Source organism: Labrus mixtus, chromosome 16 (genome assembly GCF_963584025.1).
Source record: "Labrus mixtus chromosome 16, fLabMix1.1, whole genome shotgun sequence".
NCBI classification, from domain to species: Eukaryota; Metazoa; Chordata; class Actinopteri; order Labriformes; family Labridae; genus Labrus; species Labrus mixtus.
Window position 1 is genome coordinate 21,988,646 of NC_083627.1, and position 20,665 is coordinate 22,009,310.

Below are 20,665 nucleotides of genomic sequence, written 5' to 3' on the forward strand. Positions count from 1 at the left end.
TTCCTTGGATTTTGACCCTGCAGGTGTTGAATCTTTGTTCTTAGTTGGTGGCACCTTATGCTGGGATTTGTCTGTTACTTCTTTGACATTGTCAGTTGTTTCCTTACTCTGCTGTTGAATAGGTGCCTCTACCCATGATACTCTGAGTGTCTTTTTTTGTTTTTTCTGTGGTACTTGTCTCCCAACTGTATTTTCCAAAATGTTTCCTGTAGAAGACGTCAAATCTGGGGAGAGAGTCTTCTGTGCATCCTTTACCTCATCCGGAGATGGCATACAATGAGTTACTGCAGATATCTTTTTTGTAGTGGTGGTAGAAGACTTCTGACTTTTCTTCATTTCCTTCTTGAATTTTTTCTCTGGAAAAGAAAATTTGAAAAAGGACATGTATTAGTACACAATCCATATTTCTAAAACATGTTTTATAAGTAAATTTTTTAACTTATCTGTGTAATTATTTCATTATTATTGTTATCATTTTTATCATTCAACTAGCTGGGAGGCAGAAAAGATTTCCAAAATAATGAAATGGAATTTTCTTAATACGATTTACATCTCAGATTCTATACTGGCCCACACCTTCTACAAAACAATGAGTAATACTTAATACCTTGAATCATCTTGCCTTATTCAAAAGTTTGCATATTATGTTAGCCTTTTAAAATCAATCTAATTAACCTGAAATTGATTTGTATATTACTACTTAAATTACTCAAGTGACTAGCTCAGGACACCAAAAATAAGTAAACTTAAATAAAACATATGATATAATGGAACAGTAGCTTACCCCATAGCTTGTGGTGTCTCAAGATGGTGATCTTGGGCTCCGTTTCTGGGTGAGAATCTCGATAGCTGATCAATTCTGTCATATACTGAAATGTAAAGTCAACAATGTTGTTTTGTTGTGAGAGGCTGACTGCTCTTGTAACACATTCCAACTGGCTCTCAAGTCCGTTCTGATACCAACTCTTAAAATTCATTTTTAAATGTCTTTTAAAGTTGTCTTAAATCAAAGTAAGTATACTGACTGTGAACCCTTCCAACTACTGTAAACTACCCAACTGACTATAAACTCGCCTATTAACTGTGTTCTGTCTGTTGACTGTGTTCAGTCTGAGCTTTGCCTCTCTTGGAGATCTATGTCATAGAATGTTCAGATCAGAGGCATGATGTCATAGAATGCTCAGATCAGAGGCATGATGTCATAGAATGCTCAGATCAGAGGCATGATGTCATAGAATGCTCAGATCAAAGGAATGTGCAACAGTCCATTGGATGTTTTTTGTGATAATTGAAAAAACTTTATTCATAAACATTATCCCACACATTACAATTATGTCACCTTAATTGTGTAAAGCTGTGTAAAGCTGTGTATAGGTATACAGTCTATGGTACACACCAAACGCACAAAAGTCAACGGAATGACTATTCATAAGAGCAGTCGAACGTCACTTCCGGCTCGCCAGAGTAACCACGCCCCCGTTTGGGTGAAAACAAGTCCTGAGAATGTATCGGCGGTAGATTAGAAAACACTGGTAGCCGTGCGATTAAACGCGATTGCGTAGCTTTTTGTACTTCAAACTATTTTAAAAACACAATTTAGTATCGGGGTTTCATTTACAAAGGACAAAGGAGGGTAAAAGAAGAGCTCTGTTTACATTTTTATTTCTCAACAAGAAGTTTTTTTTTAGATTATAATAAATGGTGCAGATATATAGAAATATACATGTTTGTCAATTGTGTGTGTTTTGGTGACTATTGCATTGTGTGGGGGACTTATACATGATATAGAAAGAAAGATATTACTAGCTATTTTGATCTACTGCAACCTTTCTGTGATTGGTTGCAGGCTTGTAGCCACTTCCTGTGTAAGATGTCCCGCCCATTTAAAAAAAAAAAAACAGTTTGCCTGATGAAGGTCGAAATGTTGCCAATAAATGTTTGTTTGCAAGTCTGACCCATAGTCTGACCGTGTGCGGGAGTTGACCTTTAAGATAAATCATAAATAAAACAAAAAAAATCTTTCAAATAAGTAGTCCTCTTTATTTCAGTTTTTGACAAAATACCCAGAAAATTCAAAGCTCCTACACTTTACAAAAATACGTTCTCTACAAATGTCCTCTGTAGTCTGTCTGGCCTAAACAAAACACAGTGTAGTGTAGAACATCCAGTAGCAGCCTCCTTAACAAGAAACCCAAACATTCTCTACGTAACGCTCCACCCATACGACACAAACATATAAATTAATCACAAGGTTCTTAAATTAGCATTAAACAAATATACATGTGATTGAAGCTCATCCACAACAGAGAGGCAGATTCAAATACAAACATAGCTGTTTTTCAAGTGCTGGCGACAAATAGCCTGAATACAACATGTCGTACACGGATAAAAAAAATGGGTTTTGGTCCACATGGAGAGAAACAGTCCACAGCTGACTGATAGAAAACAGCAGAGCGCTCAGCACGAGAAAAGGCAACTGAGTTTCTTCAAGCCAAAATATCTCGACGGCATTTATCTTCTCAAGCCAAGGTGCAATTGAGCATATGAAGAAGCACCTGAGGAGAAAATAGAAGTTAATTTGATTTTGAAATGAGAGACCCACCACTGAAAACATGTTGATACAGAACATGAAGCAAATCACATCCTCTTTAAGTTCAGGGTTAGTACCTCGCTGATGGTATTAATTTATATTAAATACAGTACAGTTTCAAAATAAATAACTTTAAGCTGTTGGTATCCCCTGAGAGTGTTTTGCTTTTTGACTGCAGTACCCATTTTAAACGCTAGGTGTCAGAGTTACAGATTGCTCATTCAACATTAACTATTTGGAAAAAGAAAACGTCATCAATTTAATTGGCAGTTGTGTTGTTAAGTTACTGTTTGATGTCAGATGGAGAAAAAATACTTTTTGTTTAATATTAAATCAGTGACATATATTCATTTACAACAAAATATTTAAAGGGAACTATCTATCTCTTTTACTAACATGGTTTCATGAGAGAGAGATCATGAAACAGAGGAGGATATAACACAGTTTGATAAAAAATGTAAAGTAGAGCAAGTAAAATGCAGTCATTAAATATCATTAAAGCTGTCCTCTAAAACAATTTTTTTATCAGACATTTAAAAGAAGCTACAGATGTTACATATATGATCTCAATTGGGGGGTTGTTTTGTTTACTAACTGCCAAATAGTCTCTCATATAACACTATTACACAGTACTATATAGTAAATGTGACTGGGATGAAGAACAGAATCTCGTCAGAGCGCTCTGTTGTGTGTTACCTGTTGTCACACTCCCCAGCCTCCTCTGCAGCGCCTCCAGTCTGGAGATGTAGTCGGTGAGCGCTCGGTCGGGGTCGTAGCTCTGCAGGTGGGAACAGGTGAGAGCTCCGGGGTCTCCAGCCGTATGAAACCTGCACAACAACATCTCAGTATTAAACTAACACAACATTTCACCGTGAGAGGCATATTAGGGTTATTCAAGAACTTTGTAAAAACACGTTTAACACAAACTTTATATGTTCTTATATTTAATTAAAAGATGATGATGATGTGCATGATAGTAACAGTGACTGTAGGTTGCACCTGTGGGGTGTGGAAGAGACAGCTGAAGCCGATCTGGGTGATTCACGTCCACTCCGCCCCCTGCTGCTGGAGACTCCTCCTCCTCCTCCTGCGCTCCCTCTGTCTCTGTACATCTCCACGCTGCCCGGGTGAAGATAAGGAGAGTCTCTCACCTCTGGACCTGAGAGAAATGAAAAAAAAATGAATTCAATTCAATTTTTTTTTTCCCTGTTCTCTTCTTCTTTTCCTCCCTCTTTTTATGATGGCCACATTAACACCAAACATTTTATTTTATTATTTTTATATATATAAATATATGTAACATTTTCTTCTTTCCATTAATGTTGACAGATACATTTTTCTTTTCTTTTCCTCTCAATTATCTTCAATTTTTTTTCTGTTTATTTTTCTTGCTACTTCCCACTCAGCCACTCACTTTAATGCATTACACTGCCACACACACATTCACACTTTTCTTATACACTACCTCTACCTTGTTTATTTCTGTTTTGCTTTGTTTTTGTTTATTTGCCGTATGTCTATGTGCACATTTTTGTTTTGCACACAAAAAAAATGAATTCAGGATCACATCTAATTTACTTTCCCGAGCATGTGAGCAAAACAAAAAAAAATGCTGGGGTTACCTAATGTTTGACCTGCTCCGTTCTTAGTGATGCTGCAGGAGGTTGTGGAGCTCATCCCTGTTGCTTTGTGCCATCGCTTCACCAAGAAACGCATTCTGAAGAGAAAACATGTGGGTTCTAGTTACCAGTTTTCTGTTTTTAAATGGATGTCTTTATGTTTTGTTTTTATATGTGATCCAGCTGTCTACCTGGAGAGGGCAATAGAGACTCGAACTGCAGAGCGGAAGCGCATCAGCCCCCTGCGGCGCTGGTTGAGAGAGTCCAGGCTGCAGATCGATGGCCGGCTTCCCATCCTGGAGAGGAGCGACAGCGTGGCCTCCTCACACTCCTGGAAGCCGCCGAGCAGTAACAGCAGATACTTCTTCTGGTAGATCAGAGCTTTGCGGAAGCTTTCTGACCTCAAGTACTTCCCATACATCCTCTGGAGACAAAGAATATCATGAGTCAGAACAGAACTGTGGACAGACTCCTCAAGCTTAAAATGTTGTTTGAGCTGACCTTGAGTGCAGCGTTATCAGCCTCAGGACCAGTTATCTCTCTCAGGGTTTCAGTCCTGATCTCTCCCCTGAGTCGGGCCACCTGGGCCTGGGACTGATGTAAAGCTTTCTCCAAGCGGTTCCTCTCTCTGGTCCAAGCCTCCCGCTCCTGAGACAGCAGCAAACCCGCCGAATCCGCCTTCGACACTCCTCTCCTGCTGCTGAACTGCAGTTAAAAATTAAACAACGCAGTTAAGTCACAGTCTGTTGCCTTGAAAGACAAGACAAAAAAATTGAGCTCTCTACTCACACTATCCCCTGAGCCCAGTCCAGCCTGTCGGTATCTTCGTAGCTCCTCCTCCAGGCGGAGCGTGTGGTTCCTCAGGTCGTTCTTCTCCTCAGTCAGACGGCTGACAAATCCTGTCAGCTCGGCGTTTTGTCTCAGCAACCGCTCCGTCAGGGAATTTGAGGAGCTGGAGGAGCCTCCAGTCGGCAGGGAAACACTCTGCTGGGGTAAAAAAAAAAAAAAAAAAAACAAGCCATCATGACCATGTTTTGTTATGTAGGAGCTCCACAGTCTAGTAAGTAAACAGATGATTTCATCGGAATAGACACAAGTCCTCTCCTGACTTATTATGTTCATCTTAACTAGACGCAGCCACAAAATCCAGAAAACCACCGTAGGAGTAGACACATTAAAGGCTTAATATGTGATTTTTCACACTTAAATATAATATAAATCAAGTATATCCTCTGAAAATAACTCTGTGAGTCATGACTGTCTACAATGGGTGTAACACCCGAGTCCCACTGTCTGTGATGCTTTCAGAGTTTTCAGAGTCCTATCTTCAGTTTGTTTACATCGTCGGGACGGCCGGCTGACTCCTCCCCTCGTGTATAAAAGTTGTTTAATTGAGGGACTAGAGAAAAGAAGAATAACATACTGTACTCACTGCTTAACTGTGTTTCTAGATCACACTCATTTCAGGTTAATTTACATGCAGTGTGAAGATACGAGCATAATAAAGATCACTAGCATTAGCATGCTAACACAACAATGCAGCGCAAGTTGTTTTGGTTTCATGCTGGTGCTCAAGGGCGACATCTGCTGGATCAAAAAATCACATATAAAGACCAAACAGTTTCTAACCTCAGGCACGAAGGGGGGACCTGCAGACTGTTTCAGCATAGTGATGACCTCATCGACATTGGACTGAACCCAGGATAATTCTTCAGTGTCCACCTCTGCTGTCATCCTGTTCACACAGCATGTGTACAAACAAACCAGTTAGTCAACATAAAACACTTCTTACAAATGTATAGCATGTCACATTTATGGATTCTGATTTACAGCTCATTAAGTTCTTGAGCAATTTTAATGCAAATTACATTATTTGTGTTTAGAGCTGATCTGTTCAGGCAGTTGTGGCAACACCTTAACATGCTGAAAATATGATAATAACAACCTTTATAAAAAACTGAATATTCATTCATTTGGAGTTTTCTTTTGTCCACTTTGCAAATTTACATCTTTACCTTTTTTTAGATTTGTTATATTGTGTTTACCTGCTATACGCTAGATGCTAGCTGTGTCAGTTTGTTGTTTCATGATCAGGTAATGAATGAATAGTGGATCTTATAAAGAACTTGTTTTCCTTCAAAAGATAGACGCTCAAAGAGCACTGATGATAATGTTGAACTTTCATTTGAAAGATAAAGGCCAGGAAACCAAAACCATCAGCTCAAAGATTCTTATATAAGATCTAGTTGTGTTTCTTACCGGCCGGTATTCTTGCTCGCCATGCTGCGGATCTTCGAGGAGATCAGGTGGAGTTTTCCGAGGACCTTGTGGCCGGCTGGAGAAACCTCCAGGGGGGTAGATGTGCTGGAGCCTGCTGCCTGACCATTTCCACTCTTCTGCTGGAACACCCAGTCTTTGGTGCGGTCGGTGGACTCGCTGTGCACGACCGCCTGCTGTTCAGATAAAAACAACAACAAAGATTTAGAAATGAAACAAGACACAAAGAACGAACAGATTCAGTGATTGTGAATGACTTAATAAATACTCACACTGTGACCATCAGCTCCTCTCTGACCTCCAACCTGGTTCAGCCTCTCCTCCAGTCTCTCCTTCTCCTCTTCCAGACTCTTCCTCCTCTCCGTCTCTCTCTCCAGCTGCTCCTGGGTTTCACACATTTGTGCTTCTAGTCTCTTCAGTTTGGTCTGAGCCTCCTGAAGCCCCTCCTGGTCCCGTCTCGACCTCTGACTCCCTAAAGTCAGCTGCTCCTCCTTTCGAACCACCTCCAGCTTCTGGGTCTCCACCTGACTGAGGAGATGCACCACCTGTGGACAGTAAAAGAGGACAAATACAGACTGAATATATATACATATAAAAAAAAAAACTGTTGACAAAGAAAGATGTTTGCCAATAATTACATTAGTATATTGACCAAAGCTTTGAGGTGTTTCAGTAGTAAAAGAATAAAACTAAAAGAGTCAAAGTGCTGAATTCTATGAGGTAATCACTGACAATAAGTTTGAACTGATCCAGCTGTGATTGATTTTGTCTCTTAATAATTGTGGAATACATTTAGTGTGCTGGTATTGAGTTCATTAAGTAAAATGTTTATGGAAACTAGTGTTGTAGTACTCAACATCGGTCTCGGTCTCAGCTTGGAATCGAAAGCATTTTTACTCTGTCACGTCTGGGTCTCAGAGTGGGCGGACTCCGGATTTTAAATCAAGACAAGTCAAGACCACCACTGACAGGCTATTGGTCATTACTGTGATCAGAAGGAACACGCCTCTTCCTAAATGTCTTGGTCTTGTCTTGGTCTCGGAGTGTTCTGGTCTCGGCTTGGTCTAACCATGTCTTGGTTAGTGTGGTCTTGACTACAACACTGTGTTTTCACTACGGAAACACATACAATCAACTCTCCCAGTCCAAGTCTAAACTCTTAACTGATCATTTGTGAAGCAAAACAAAAATTTACATTACTGTCAAAAAAAAAAAACCACTGATCATACAGGGACCTCACATATTTATGACATCTTAAATTTCAAATTAGCCTAATTGTGGATGTTGAGAATTAAACAGAGGCTTTAAATGAAATACTAAAAAGGAAGTTTTTTGTCCATATGATGTTTAGAATTTACTTTAAATAACATCTTGTATTTTAGCTCCTTGCTTTAATATATTGATTTGCAGATGACCCTTAAAGCGTTTGAATTCAACATTCATCAGAGAACTCACAGGTAAAACAGTATTTCATAAATATTTGTCATTCCAGTTAAATTTAAAGCATTGACGACAACAAACCTGTGCATGTTTGTCATCCAGCTCCTTCTGCAGCCTCTCCAGCAGACCCCCCTCCTCCTCGAGCCCTTTCCTCTCCTCCCCAGCCTCATTGGAGGCTCCGCTGTCTGAGGAGACACCGGTCCGCAGCTCCCTCTCCCTCCCCAGTGCAGTGCTCATCTCCAGAGCCTTGGCTCGCTCCGTGTCCAGCTGCACCTGGAGCTCCTGGATGCTCCTGTGGAGGCTCAGACGCTCCTGCTCGGCCTGCTGGGAGATCTGAGAGGAGGCCTGACGCTCCTGATCCAGGGTCAGAGTCAGCTCCGACATGCGGCTCTTCTGCTCCTCCAGACTGAGATGCAGGTCCTTTATTGGAAAAAGGAAATATATTTTTTTTTAATAAGTCTTATAAATGCAGAATCACTTTGTAATTAATACGACAAGCCACCAACTTATTTATTATTACAGTTTTTAAATACGGACAAGATTGATCTTCTGCCTGATCCCTTGTATGTCTTGGTGAAGTGTATAAATTCTCTTACTTCCAGTTCTTCTCGTTTGCTGTCCTTGTTCCTCTCTGTTCGACACTTCTCTTTCTCCATGGCCCACAGAAGATCTCTGCTCCTCTTCCTCTCCTCCGTCAGCTGGTCGTTCAAAGCGTCCACCTCAGCAGCCTTCTGTGATACCTCTGCCCTGTTGAAAGACATAACAATGGATGTTTAAAGTTGTCAGATCGGTTGAAGTTTCATTCCTACGATTCAAATAGTTATCATTGGAGGCAGTTATTTCACAGATGCAAAGGAAAAAGCAAAGGGCTTATTATGAGTTTTGTAATCTGCATAATACTATTGTACCCAAAATAGATATTAAAATAAGGGGCCTCATTAGGACATGTGCATCATAAAACAGCAACTTATCTAACTCAATTCTCTCATGGGAACTTTGTTGTATGTTTCTATCGTCTCTGTCTTCTCATATCTGTCATTATTTAAAACTCTCTCTTATTGAAAATGCTCTTATTGCACCCTAAAACACAATTTTAAACCCAAGAATAGGTATACCATAGCACATCCATCCGGGTTAAGCATCTGGACTCATTAAGTTGTTAAATGTATCAAGGTGTGATGTCTGACCTGAGTGTGTCCAGCTCTCTGAGGTGTTTGTGCTGAGCCTTCAGCGTCGTCTCCAGTTCCAGTTTAGTCTGGGACAGTTCAGCCCTCAGCTCCTCCAGCAGCAGCCCGTCGGCCCCCGCTGCTCCATGAACAGCTCCTCCCTCCCTCTGCTCCTTCACACTGAACTCGACACCACCCGATGATGCGGCAGGCTGGGAACCTGAAAGAGAACAAACCAGAAAACATTGAAATCAGGACGTCTCATGTCAAAGCAGGTAAAAACCACACTCTACATTATTATGGAATCATTCAGGAAAATCCCAGACAGACTGAGAGAGCAAAGGTAGGTCTTTAAGGATTTTTGTAAAAAACAGGTTCACCTTGATGTAGCTGCTCTAGTTGAGCACGGAGGAGCTGAACCTCAGAGATGAGACTGGACCTGTCAGCAGTGTGGAGCGAGCCCATCGCCTCTCTGTGCTGGGCATCCTGGATAAAAATCACAAAGACAACATGTTACCACAACAGAACAAATGGTAATCAAAGGGAGGGGGGGGGGGGGGGGGGGCAGAGATGGTTGTTTCTCATCAAAAATTAGCAGTTTTTCCATATCTTTGGTAAAAATTAGACCCTGATAGAATGTCCCCTTCAGTCATTGGTTGGGGTTAGTAATATTAAGTCACACTGATCACAACTGCCCATGTTAAAAAATCCCTGTCTACAGTTAACTGCTTTGAGAAGCCTTTAATAAACCATTCATTAAAATGGAACCTCTGATTGTTAGTGAATCTAGTACAACTGAATCTGTATAAATTGTATTTTCAGGTTTTAGCTTTTGTGACTAAACTTCTTTATTATTTATTTATTTTTTGTATCTTTAATGGAGAGATAGGACAGTGAATAGAGTTGGAAATCAGAGAGAGAGAGAGTGTGGAATGACATGCGGGAAAGGAGCCACCGGCTGGATTTGAACCTGGGTCACCCGCTTGGATGACTGCAGCCTCGTGCGCACTAACCACTGCACCACAGGTGACTAAACTTCTTGTTTGATATTTAGGATTTTATTTGCAAGCTTTTGGCAGATTCAGTGAAATTGTCAGTATTTGTTTTTTCTAAATTGCTTAGCTACAGTACTTTAAGGGTTAATAGAGGAGATGACTGGATGATAATAATATCAGTCATGTACCTAATCGTGTATAATTGACTGAATATTTGAAGTTTAAACCTTATTATAGAAAGTCCTGCTCTCTTTATTCCACCAACAGAAGATCTGAAATGGCCATTATTTCAGAATTATGAGTCTGACAGTGAACTTTGAAAACTCTGACTTTGAATGAAATCCACATTAGAGATGCAGTTGTTTTTTTCTGACCTGTTCAGCCAGTCTGTGCTCCAGCTGGTTGAGGTGGATGATGGCATCGGTGGTGTCCAGCAGGTCCAGTTGGCTGTAGAGGGCGCTCTTGAGCACACTGCGCTCCCTCATGAACACCTGCTGCACTGCATCCAGCACCTGGCCTCTCCAGTCCACACCTCCTGACGTCTGCAGCAAGACAGAGACACAGTTCATTTAAACAATTCAAAAGAAGACTGTGGACTCTCAGTCTGGGTAAGCTCTGACAAGTAGTTTTTACACTGCTGTGTTAGGGGGTTTCCTCCTACCTGTGTTTCTCTGTGTGTCTGCATCTGTGTGATGAGACCTTTCAGAGACTCCACCGTTGCCAGTAAGGCGTCTCTTTCCTTCACCCACCCCTGGATGTTAAACTGGCTGCCTGGTTCACTTTCAGAGAGAGGGATCTCTGAAAGAGAGAGCACCTGCATGCCCTCCTGGTGCACCTCACGGAGCAGCGTCTGCACAGAGAAACAACACACACAAATGTTTGTTCTCTTCTAGTTTAAAAAGGTAAAGATAGTAAGGTCAAATAAGGAATAATGCAGACTCTCAGTATCTGATAAACAATAGTTCACACCAAAAATGAGCTCTTAGAGAACACATGTACCTTGATTCGGTCGGGCAGTGGATCATCAGTCTCTCTCCTCGCACCCTCTGGAGTTGTCCTAAACTCCTGATGTAAGCTCGGCACATCAAATCCAGTCCGCTGGCTGTAGTCTGAGCTGCTGTCTGCAAAGGGACAAAAAACTAAACTTTGGACATGTACTAGAAGAAACAGGGAGTCTTTAATAACAAAATAAGCCTGCAATGGTGAAGCATCGCACATGAAACAAGCGGTAATGTGAATGTGTGAAATGAACACTGACTGTGTTTAGCTGGTTTGTGTAAAGAGCTAAATAAAAAATAAAAACGGTGAAATAATAAATGTGAATCTTACCACTTGTGTAGCCATCTTTGAACTGGTGTGTGGGACGGTCCTGTCTCGATGAAGGGGCCTAGACAAGATTAAACACGTATTGTATTAATCAAAATAATCAGCAATCTTTGACACCCTTCAGTGAAGTTTTGGGGCTTTTGATTTAAAAAAGTAATGATTTGAACATTCGATCTTGACATAAAAAAATGCCAAGTCTAGGGAATTAGTCATAGTCCTGACAGTCAGTCCTATTACTCATAACTGAGGGGACTTAAACAATGCATAATCCATAATAATGGTCTGTTTGTGTTTAGCAGGAGAGGAACTGTGAGCGTGACAAGTTTCCAGACAAAAACACTGAATGAACATCACAAATAATAAGTTAATAATAAATCACAAGACTTTATCCCAATATAAAATAAATGAGTAGAATGAACCTGTAGAGTGTGTTTGTATTGTGTAGTATGTATGCATATATATGTACATGTATATGCATTTATATGGTGCATATGCGTGCATGGGTGTACACAACTCTACCTCTACATGTATGTTATTGTAGAGGTCCTTTTTCTCTACAGATTTTTTCTGATTGTGTAATATTGGCTGGTTGGTGGGTGGCTAGGCTTGGGGGAGCATTAAGTGTGAGTGATTGTGAGTGTGTGGGTGTCTCTGTGTTTAAATGTTTGGTATTATGTTTTGGATTTACCTTTCATTTTTTGATTTTGTATTACTGATGATTATATTTATGTTTTGTAAGGATCCCCTTGAAAATGAGATGATGCATCTCAAGGGGCTAACCTTGAAATAAATGACTAAACATTTAGTCTTGATTAAGACTCTCAAACCATTTTCTACGTTTCTTATCCTAAAAGTAGTGCAGGACAAACAATGACTGTCCCAGATCCACATTAAAACTGTTATTACCAAGTTTAACATAACTACTTTGTCAATGGAGAAAAAGATTTAAAAAACTAAGAGTTTTAAAAGTTAATCAAGTTATTTTTTTAGCAGTATTTTGTTTTAAACCACCTGATAAAACAGTAGACTATGACTTTAAAGAATTAGTTCGGAGTTTGGATTTTAGATTTCTTGTCCTCACCTCAGTAGAACGCAGTTTTTCGATGACAGCTTTGAGGGCCTTACACTCATCCTCGACGGCCTGAGCGTCCCTCCGGAGACTCTCGCTCTCTGAGATGTGCCGAGCCTCCATGTCCAGGATCTCCGCCGCGTGGAGCTCCTGCATCTGTACAATCTTCTCCTGGAACTCTCCGATCACCTCTTCCACCTCGTCTTTGGTTGCAGGTTTGTCGACGTCTTGTGGAGGTTGGGTCTGTGTGAACGAGTGTGTTACATCCACCTGCTGCTGCTGCTCTGAGCTGCTGTTCAGACGAGCGCTCTGAGATTTGTTGGAGGACTGGCTGGAGTTGGCGGAGGTCTTCCTGGTGAGGGCTTGTTTATCTTTAGTGCTGCTTCCCTTTCCTGGCGGCTGTTTGCCTCCTTTCCTTTTCGGCTGGGTGGTGGAGGAGGAGGAGGAGGACGTAGAGAGGAGGGGCTGAGGAGACAGAGGACTAGACTCCGCTGTTTTCATCAGGGCTGCTCGCACCTCCTGCAGCTCCTGTTTGAGCGTAGAAATTGAAACTTCACGGACCTGGAGTTCGTCCTTTAGCTTCTCGTTGTGCTGCCTGTAGCTGTTCACTTCTTCTTTGGTGGTTTCCACATTCTTACTCGCCTCCTGAAGCGCCTCTTTAAGGTTAGAAATGAAAAGTTCCCGGTCCTGGTGGTCCTCCTCGAGTTTCTCGCTGCGCTGCCTGAAGGCGTTCAGTTCTTCTTTGGTGGAAGCGGCATCCTTTCTGACGACCTCCAGCTCCTGGAGCAGCTCTGCCATGTCAGTTCTGTCTTCGTCAGCTTTTACCTGGAAAATGATCGGGCAAGTGGTCAAATACTAAATGGACAGGGATCATAACAGTGTTTTAAGTTTTGATAAACGAAAACTATCTTATCAGTATTGAAGGGATACACTGATGAAACTGTTCATCATCTTTCTATGTGAAAGAGTTGAAACATTTCTGACTTACTTGGAAGAGTTCTGCTTTCAGTTGGGCAATGGTCATTTCCCGCTCCTTCAAAATAAAAGTATGCAATTAAAATGTGAATAAATAAAAGATAACACAAATATATGCTATCACTGAACCCTCATTTCACTTCTGTAAACTGTAAATGAAAGAGTTGACTCATCTTCACTTAGCATAAACACAGTAACGTGGAAAACAACTCTCTGAAGTTATTCTTTCACTATTTCACAAATGTAAGACTTTATAACTTGTTTATTAATCGATACAAATAAAAATATGAAAGTGTCAAATTGTTGTTTGGTCTGGTCATCTTTATGGGTACTGAAGATTTTAACTTTAGAGAGCGGTAGGCTAGCTGTTTATGCTAAGCTCAACTGCTGCTGCCTTTAGCTTCATAATCACCAAACGGATAAGAGTATTGACTTTGAATACATTTTAAAGACACAACATTTTCATAGATAACAGGAAAAAGGCTTAAGATATTACTATTTCTACATTCCAGAGGTTTGAGGAGTCTGTACCTGCAGTAGCTCCTGTAGCTTCTCTATTTTCTCTCTGCAGCTGTTCAGCTCCTCTTTGGTGGCAGCCGCCTCATTCTGAGCCTCTGTTAATTCACGTTTGAACATCTGGGTCTCCTGCTTGTCTCCAGACGACACCTAGAGGGACAACGTTTAAATATAAGACCAGAGAGCGTGTTTTTTGTAAACAAAGTTACCTGTGTAATGTTTTGTTTTTGTACTCACCTTTTGAAGTTGTTCCTGCAGTCTCTCTACTGTGACCGTTTTTTCCTAGAAAAAAAAAAAAAAAAGAAGCATTTGTTGGTCAAACCAAAGCAATCATTAAATTAAATGAATTAACAAGAAAGGTGATTAGACAAAGCCACGCACTCTGAGCTCGTCCTGCAGTCTGCTGCAGCTCTCCTTGGAGATGTTGAGCTGCTCTTTGGTGGCCGAGGCCTCGTCTCGGACCTCCTGCAGCTCCTGAAGAACTGCTGACACAGACGGCTGCTCACCAGCAGAGGAGGCCTGAAAAAAACACGTCATCAAGGTTTTAACTTAGTTTGAACTGGATACCAGTTAATAAAAGTTTAGAGGAGATTAAGAAAGGATAAATTTAGTTAAAACAACTGTTTCCAGCTTAACTTTTAAGAGTCAACAAAATACTTATATTTTTTATTAGCAAAGTAGAAGGAAACTCTTGTGCTTCAGGTACTTCACAAAGGGAGGTCGGTGCTCTCAGAGAAGGACAAAAGATATAATCCAGTGCATACCTTCTTCAAGACGGGAACCAAAGAAAATACTGGAGCCCACAAATTACTGAAGGCAAATTTAATAAAGGTGTAAAGGACTAATGTTTCGACACACTGCTGAAGAAGTCAGAGTCAAACAGCACAGGTACAGATTTGAAAAAGTTAAAGAGTGTATTTAGCTTTTTCAAATCTGTACCTGAAGGTATCCACTGAATTATATTTTTTATATTTTTAACTGTTGGATGGATACAATTTTTGATGACTCTGTCATGAACACTTAAGAATTTGTGACAATTTTAAGTGACTTACTTAAAAATAACTGATCCAAATTAAATTCACATTTAGATGACAGTGTTTTTTTCATATTGATTAATTGAACATTTCACAATGACTAAATCTAACTTCTAATTTCTCGTAGTATTACACTTGAATCAACCTTTATGGCCGTCTCATTAAGATCCTACACTTCCGCTTATTTGTCTCTTTTTATATCAGCATGAATAAAACCAAATCGACCTATGAATAGGAAAGGTTTAGGATTTTAGGATAGACACTTATTTGCTTAAAACATGAGGCAGCAGCTGGTTAGCTTAGCATAGCGTGAGAACTGAAAACAGGGGGAAACAGCTAGCTTTGCTCTGTCTGATTTCAAATAAAAATCTTACTCTCAAAAGTACACTTTGTGGTTTTACAGGGATTCTTTGTGGGACTTGAAAAGTTGAAAATGCTGAACTAAGTCTTAAACAGTCAAACTCTTACCCCCACAGCGGCTGAAGTCCTCTGTGGTGTCTTGGCCTTCATCTGACTGAGCAGCTCCATGAGCACAGAAAGCCTCCTCTCGTACTCCAGCACCTCCTCCTCGGAGCTGGACAGCAGCTGCTTCTGGAGCTCCTGGTCCTTCTGCATCCCGCTCAGTCCCACCTCCAGCTCCCGCAGCCTCTGGGTCAGATGGACCACCTTCCCTGTGGGGACCTGTCTCGCTTGACCAATTCCACTGAAATCCATTTTAGGAATGCCGAAGTCGCCAAAGTCATAGACGTGAGACTCCGCCTGTTGTCTGATCTGCTCCTGCTTTTCTTTGGCGTCGTCTGACTGCTGTTGCTGGAAGGCCTCCAGTGTGGCCTGGCTGACGAGCGCTGCAGCCATCTTCTCCCTCAGGTTCTTCTCCAGGTTGGAGACCCTCTCCTGGAGAGAATCCGCATGGCTTTGCGTCTGCTCCACAAGGAGGCGACAGCGGCTCAACTCGCTGTCCTTTTCATCCACTACCATCTCCAGCTCCCGGATACGCAAGTCCAACTCTTCCACTCTTGTTGTTGCGCTCTGCTCTAAAGCTTGAATCTGAGCCTGAAACACTACAAGGCCTGCTGTTTTCTCCCTGAGAGCTTCTTCAAGCTCCAGCTCTGAGCTCTGCTGTGTTTCGCTCTCAGCTAAAGTCTCCAGCAGCTTACTGTGCTCTGCTTTGAGCGTGTGGAGCTCTTTGGTGGCCAGGTCCGTTTTCTGCTTCATTTCATCGTATTCCTCTTTGCTGGGCCCCCATGAGGTGTTTTCCGACTCAGCTTTTACGTCCTCCTCTTCCTCTGTGGTCTGCTTCTGCTCGATATTGGCCAGTTCCTGCTGAAGTTTGTCTATGACTGCGTTCAGTTGGTCGAGCTCCTCCTCGCTGTTCCTCTTCAAGCGTTCTTGTTCACTTCGCAGGCACTCTACCTGAGACTCCAGGTCTTTGATCAGCTCATCTCTCTGATCAATTTCCTAATGAGAAAAAAACAAGCTAATTAATAAACAATAAAAAATGTCAGATTTGAGGAGTCCATAGCTTTCCCGTTATAAACCTCTGAGTCCCTGCTCGTTTTGAAAGATTCTTTGGGAAAAATAAAATGTGTTTTTTTTTTTTTGCTTTTCCCTTTAATGATTTCTGCAGATGATCCAAATGTAAAAAAATATTGAGAGACTCAGAGCTTTAATTTCCACCTCGCATGAGCAAATAATCACCTCACAAAAAGACGATGGTGTTGTGGAACTACTTACCGAGACAAAACAACCAAAAACCACCCAACAAAAAAAAAACACAAAAAAATGGAGCAAAAAAATAAACAAAAGTGTACATGGAACCAGAAAAGAAAAGAAAAAAACACACACACTGATGCAATACCAGGGAGCTATGCCTATGCGAAATAGACTTGGACACTATTTCGTATATGCATATTGTGTTACCTTGTTATCAGAGGCTGTTTCCATGTGTTGGAGCTTAGAGATCTTTTCATTAAGAAGTGCTATATCCCTGTCCTTCTTCTCCATCACCTTCAAAAGTCAGAGATTATAATGCGATGGCTATTAATAAACACGTCACGCCAAAGTCCACTCCAGAGTCAGCCTTGTGGCCGACTGCTGAAAGTACATTTATGGAGTGAAATAAAAAAAAGGAATGTGCAGGCAGCCGCGGTGAGTCTCAAATGGGAGGTCAAATGTGAAACGACAAAAAACTGAAGAATGTGTAAAATAAAATTAGCAAAACAGAGCTTTTTTTTTTTTTTTTTAAAAGAGCAGATGAAACAAAGCAGTGTTTGCCTAATGTGAGCAGAAATGATAAATAACCAATTCAAAATTTGCAACAGATGAGGGCAGTTTTGGGTTGTGTTAGACGTCAGTCCTGTGTTGTTTTTTTATAGTTAAAGTTAAAGTTAATCCGTCAATATTCCACATATCAGACAACTAGCAGTTTGATGTTTTCTCTTCATAACGACAGTTTGTGCATATGAAATACAGATTTATCAAACATAAACTAAATTTTTTTTTCCAAATATCTTCAGTGTCTGTAGGGCAATGAGAAAAACCAAGAGGCAGCAACATACAACAAGCTACACTAAACCTATTCTGCACTCTATATCCTCTCAGAGATACTGTATGAACACTCTAGCAGCAGGACGGCTGTTTACCTGGAGCATGCTTTCCCTTGTTTCCAAGTATTCCTGCTGGCTGCTGATCTCCTTCCTCTGGATCTCCAGCTGCATGTGTAGCTGCTGCACCTCCTCGCTCTTGTTCTCCAGCTCCTCTCTGAACTGCTCCAGCTGTTCCTCCAGGTTGCAGATCTGAAGAACACAGGTAAACATGGCAGACACTTTCAATGAGACGCCACAAGACGTAAAGCACACTTCTCGATATTCTCTGCAGGATACTGAGGTCGCATTTGGATCCAATTTACAGTACTGAAACGTCTGTGGACTGACAGAAATTTACTGTGAGTCCGATATTTGTTAGATTGATATATAATCCGCTTAAATAAATGTTTCTTTTAGAGCGAGGGAGAAGGCATTCATCTTTCAATCAATCTTCACAGATTGATCTAGCGGCACACTACCTCCTTCTCTTTCCGCTCCAGAGCTTCTTTCTCCGTCTGTAGCTGAGCCTCCAGTGTGGACTGTCTTGCCTCTGTGATGGATGCATGCTGCTTCTTTTGTTCAACCTGCGACACACACACACACACACACACGAAAGAAACTATTATAGCACAGCAGTTATTTACAATCCGCAGACAGGCGTGAAGTAGCAACTCCTGTGAGCCAAAAGATTTACAAGGATGCACGTTGGTCATGTTGGATCCTTCTCTGTGCAAATGCAGTTTTTGCGAATTCCTTCATTGCTCGACTCAGCACAGCCCGACACACACACACACAGGAGGGCAATCTGACAGTTGCTAGCGTAGCTTGTTGGTGGCATCCCACAGCAAACAGCCAAAGTAGACCCACCCACACATTGTTCTCCCTCTCTGCGCCTCCTCCTCTATCTGTCACTACATCTCCACACACACACACACACACACACACACACACACACACACACACACACACACACACACACACACACACACACACACACACACACACACACACACACACACACACACACACACACACACACACACACACACACACACACACACACACACACACACACACACACACACACACACACACACACACACACACACACACACACACACACACACACACACACACACACACACACACACACACACACACACACACACACACACACTCTTTCTCTCTCTGCCATGCTCCACAGCTATTGTTCACACTGCCTTTTCTCTCTGACTCAGTCCCGATCTTACATCCTTCAATCCTTCATCATCTCCCTCCTCCCCCCCTCACTCCCCCCTCCCCATCCTAACCTTCTCTAGGGAGTCAGCGCTGGCCAGCAGGGCCTGCTCCAGCTCGCGGATGCGGCTCTCCAGCTTGTCAATCTCTTCGTCCCGCTCTCCCAACTCACGACGCAGCTGCTCGGAGCTGAGCAGCAGCTCACTGCACCAATCCGCCTTCTCCTTCAGCTGGGAGGTCAGCTGCTCCACCTGGTAGAGAGGAAAAGAGAGAGAGAGGGGAGCGGCAGAGAGAGAGAGAGAGGGGGGATCGTTTAATGAGATTCAATCCGAGAGACCACTCGCCACAGCATAGCTGGTACATGTGCAGCTAGCTGGGAGGTCAGCTGATCCACCTGAAAGAGGAGGGGGCTGAGAGTAAAAAAGAGGTGCAGGGACAGAGGGGAGAGAGAGAGACTTCATTCAGGGTGACACGAACCAACATTAACCAGGAGGACCGCTGGCAGATAACGGATCCATCTATGAGACGGGAAAACATGAGCAGATCAATGAAGGGGAGGAAGAGCGGCTAACAGGAGGAAGGTTTGTTTAGGATTCACTCAGAAATGAGAGAGACATTTTAATCAGACAGGAAATGGTCCCGCGGCGATTGATCAAATAAAAGTAAATATTTTTACTTTTTAAAGGATGATGTGACGTTTGTGTGATGTTTATGCTAGCAGCAAAATGACACTATAGTGAGGCAGATGAAATACACCCCCTCAGTTGAAGCCTTTCATTAAATATTTATGTGACTGGAGTGTAGGATGGACTCTACATGAGAGAACTAAAAGCACTGAATGGTCTATTTAATGACAGAAAATGCTGCTTTACTTCACCAGAAGATCCCTTTTGGTTTATTTGTGGATGGAATTGTAGTTGAGTCTGGTGCATTTTTGATTGAAATTCAGTTACATTTTGGCTAGAGGCATTTTTGTGAGTTGTTGACTTGTAGATTATTTTCTAATGATCCATCCATCGGGGTCGCGGGGGGGGGCTGGAGCCGATCCCAGCTATCATTGAGTGAGAGGCGGGGTTACACCCTGGACTGTTCGCCTGTCAATCACAGGGCTGACATTTAGAGACAGACAACCAGCCACACTCACATTCACACCTACGGGCAATTTTAGAGCCGCCAAATTATGCATGTCATTGGACTGAGGGAGGAAGCCGGAGTACCAGGAGGGGACCCATGCATGCACAGGGAGAACATGCAAACTCCACTCAATAAGGCCCTGCCTGGTGTAAAGCTCTCCTTCTTGTAAATACAGATTTCAAATAAGCTTTTTAATGACAAGAATTCACACTGATATAAGAAGGTATGTTTTAAGGCTTCACAGAGAAAATGAAGGTTTTTCAAAGTAAATTTAAAGTCAGTCTGTATTATAAGAAAATCCCATTTTAAGAGGATACTTTCAAGATGCTCTTCTGAAGTCATATTTTATATTCCCCTTAAGTTGTTTTAAATATTTCTTTGGAGTTTTTAAAGCGGGACATTGTAGGGAGAGAGACAGGGGGAAAGAGGACAACGCTTTGAAGACAAACTGCAGAGATGGATCAAACAGGAGAAAGGATGAGAGACAAGGACGGGGATCTGAATTGCTACAGGGGTTATTTGGGAATACTAATGCACTATATGCTAGCTGGGGGAGACTTGGTTTCTACATGTAGCTAGAAGCAATACCTTAAAGGTTACTCCATCCACCTGTAATAGCCACGGGAGAGAGAGACGGCGGAAAGGATCGAAGGGTGGAGAGTTTGAGGGCAAGAGGAGGAAGAGAAAAGCACTTAGTGATTGA

General features: G+C 41.9%; 1 protein-coding gene across 7 annotated transcripts in view; it reads right to left on the reverse strand.

Annotated features, from left to right (window-relative positions):
• Positions 1–2,017: 2,017 nt before the first annotated feature.
• akap9 (A kinase (PRKA) anchor protein 9) overlaps positions 2,018–20,665 on the reverse strand; it is a 67,729-nt gene continuing 49,081 nt past the window's right edge. For 4 of the 7 annotated variants that reach the window (XM_061060027.1, XM_061060028.1, XM_061060026.1 and 1 more), the window contains 28 exons: positions 18,903–19,079; positions 18,072–18,176; positions 17,650–17,802; positions 16,928–17,014; positions 15,476–16,465; positions 14,355–14,492; positions 14,211–14,255; positions 13,989–14,123; positions 13,471–13,515; positions 12,495–13,307; positions 11,417–11,474; positions 11,087–11,208; positions 10,749–10,937; positions 10,462–10,629; positions 9,473–9,578; positions 9,114–9,312; positions 8,523–8,673; positions 8,008–8,346; positions 6,759–7,031; positions 6,469–6,662; positions 5,839–5,944; positions 4,999–5,196; positions 4,711–4,914; positions 4,401–4,633; positions 4,213–4,307; positions 3,590–3,749; positions 3,287–3,417; positions 2,018–2,555 (listed from right to left, as the gene is read on the reverse strand). In XM_061060027.1, the coding sequence (XP_060916010.1) occupies positions 2,512–2,555; positions 3,287–3,417; positions 3,590–3,749; positions 4,213–4,307; positions 4,401–4,633; positions 4,711–4,914; positions 4,999–5,196; positions 5,839–5,944; positions 6,469–6,662; positions 6,759–7,031; positions 8,008–8,346; positions 8,523–8,673; positions 9,114–9,312; positions 9,473–9,578; positions 10,462–10,629; positions 10,749–10,937; positions 11,087–11,208; positions 11,417–11,474; positions 12,495–13,307; positions 13,471–13,515; positions 13,989–14,123; positions 14,211–14,255; positions 14,355–14,492; positions 15,476–16,465; positions 16,928–17,014; positions 17,650–17,802; positions 18,072–18,176; positions 18,903–19,079 (5,658 nt within the window). In that variant the 3' untranslated portion in view covers positions 2,018–2,511. The remainder of the gene's footprint in view (positions 2,556–3,286; positions 3,418–3,589; positions 3,750–4,212; positions 4,308–4,400; positions 4,634–4,710; positions 4,915–4,998; positions 5,197–5,838; positions 5,945–6,468; positions 6,663–6,758; positions 7,032–8,007; positions 8,347–8,522; positions 8,674–9,113; positions 9,313–9,472; positions 9,579–10,461; positions 10,630–10,748; positions 10,938–11,086; positions 11,209–11,416; positions 11,475–12,494; positions 13,308–13,470; positions 13,516–13,988; positions 14,124–14,210; positions 14,256–14,354; positions 14,493–15,475; positions 16,466–16,927; positions 17,015–17,649; positions 17,803–18,071; positions 18,177–18,902; positions 19,080–20,665) is intronic. The other 3 variants (XM_061060024.1, XM_061060023.1, XM_061060029.1) reach the window with 3 other exon arrangements.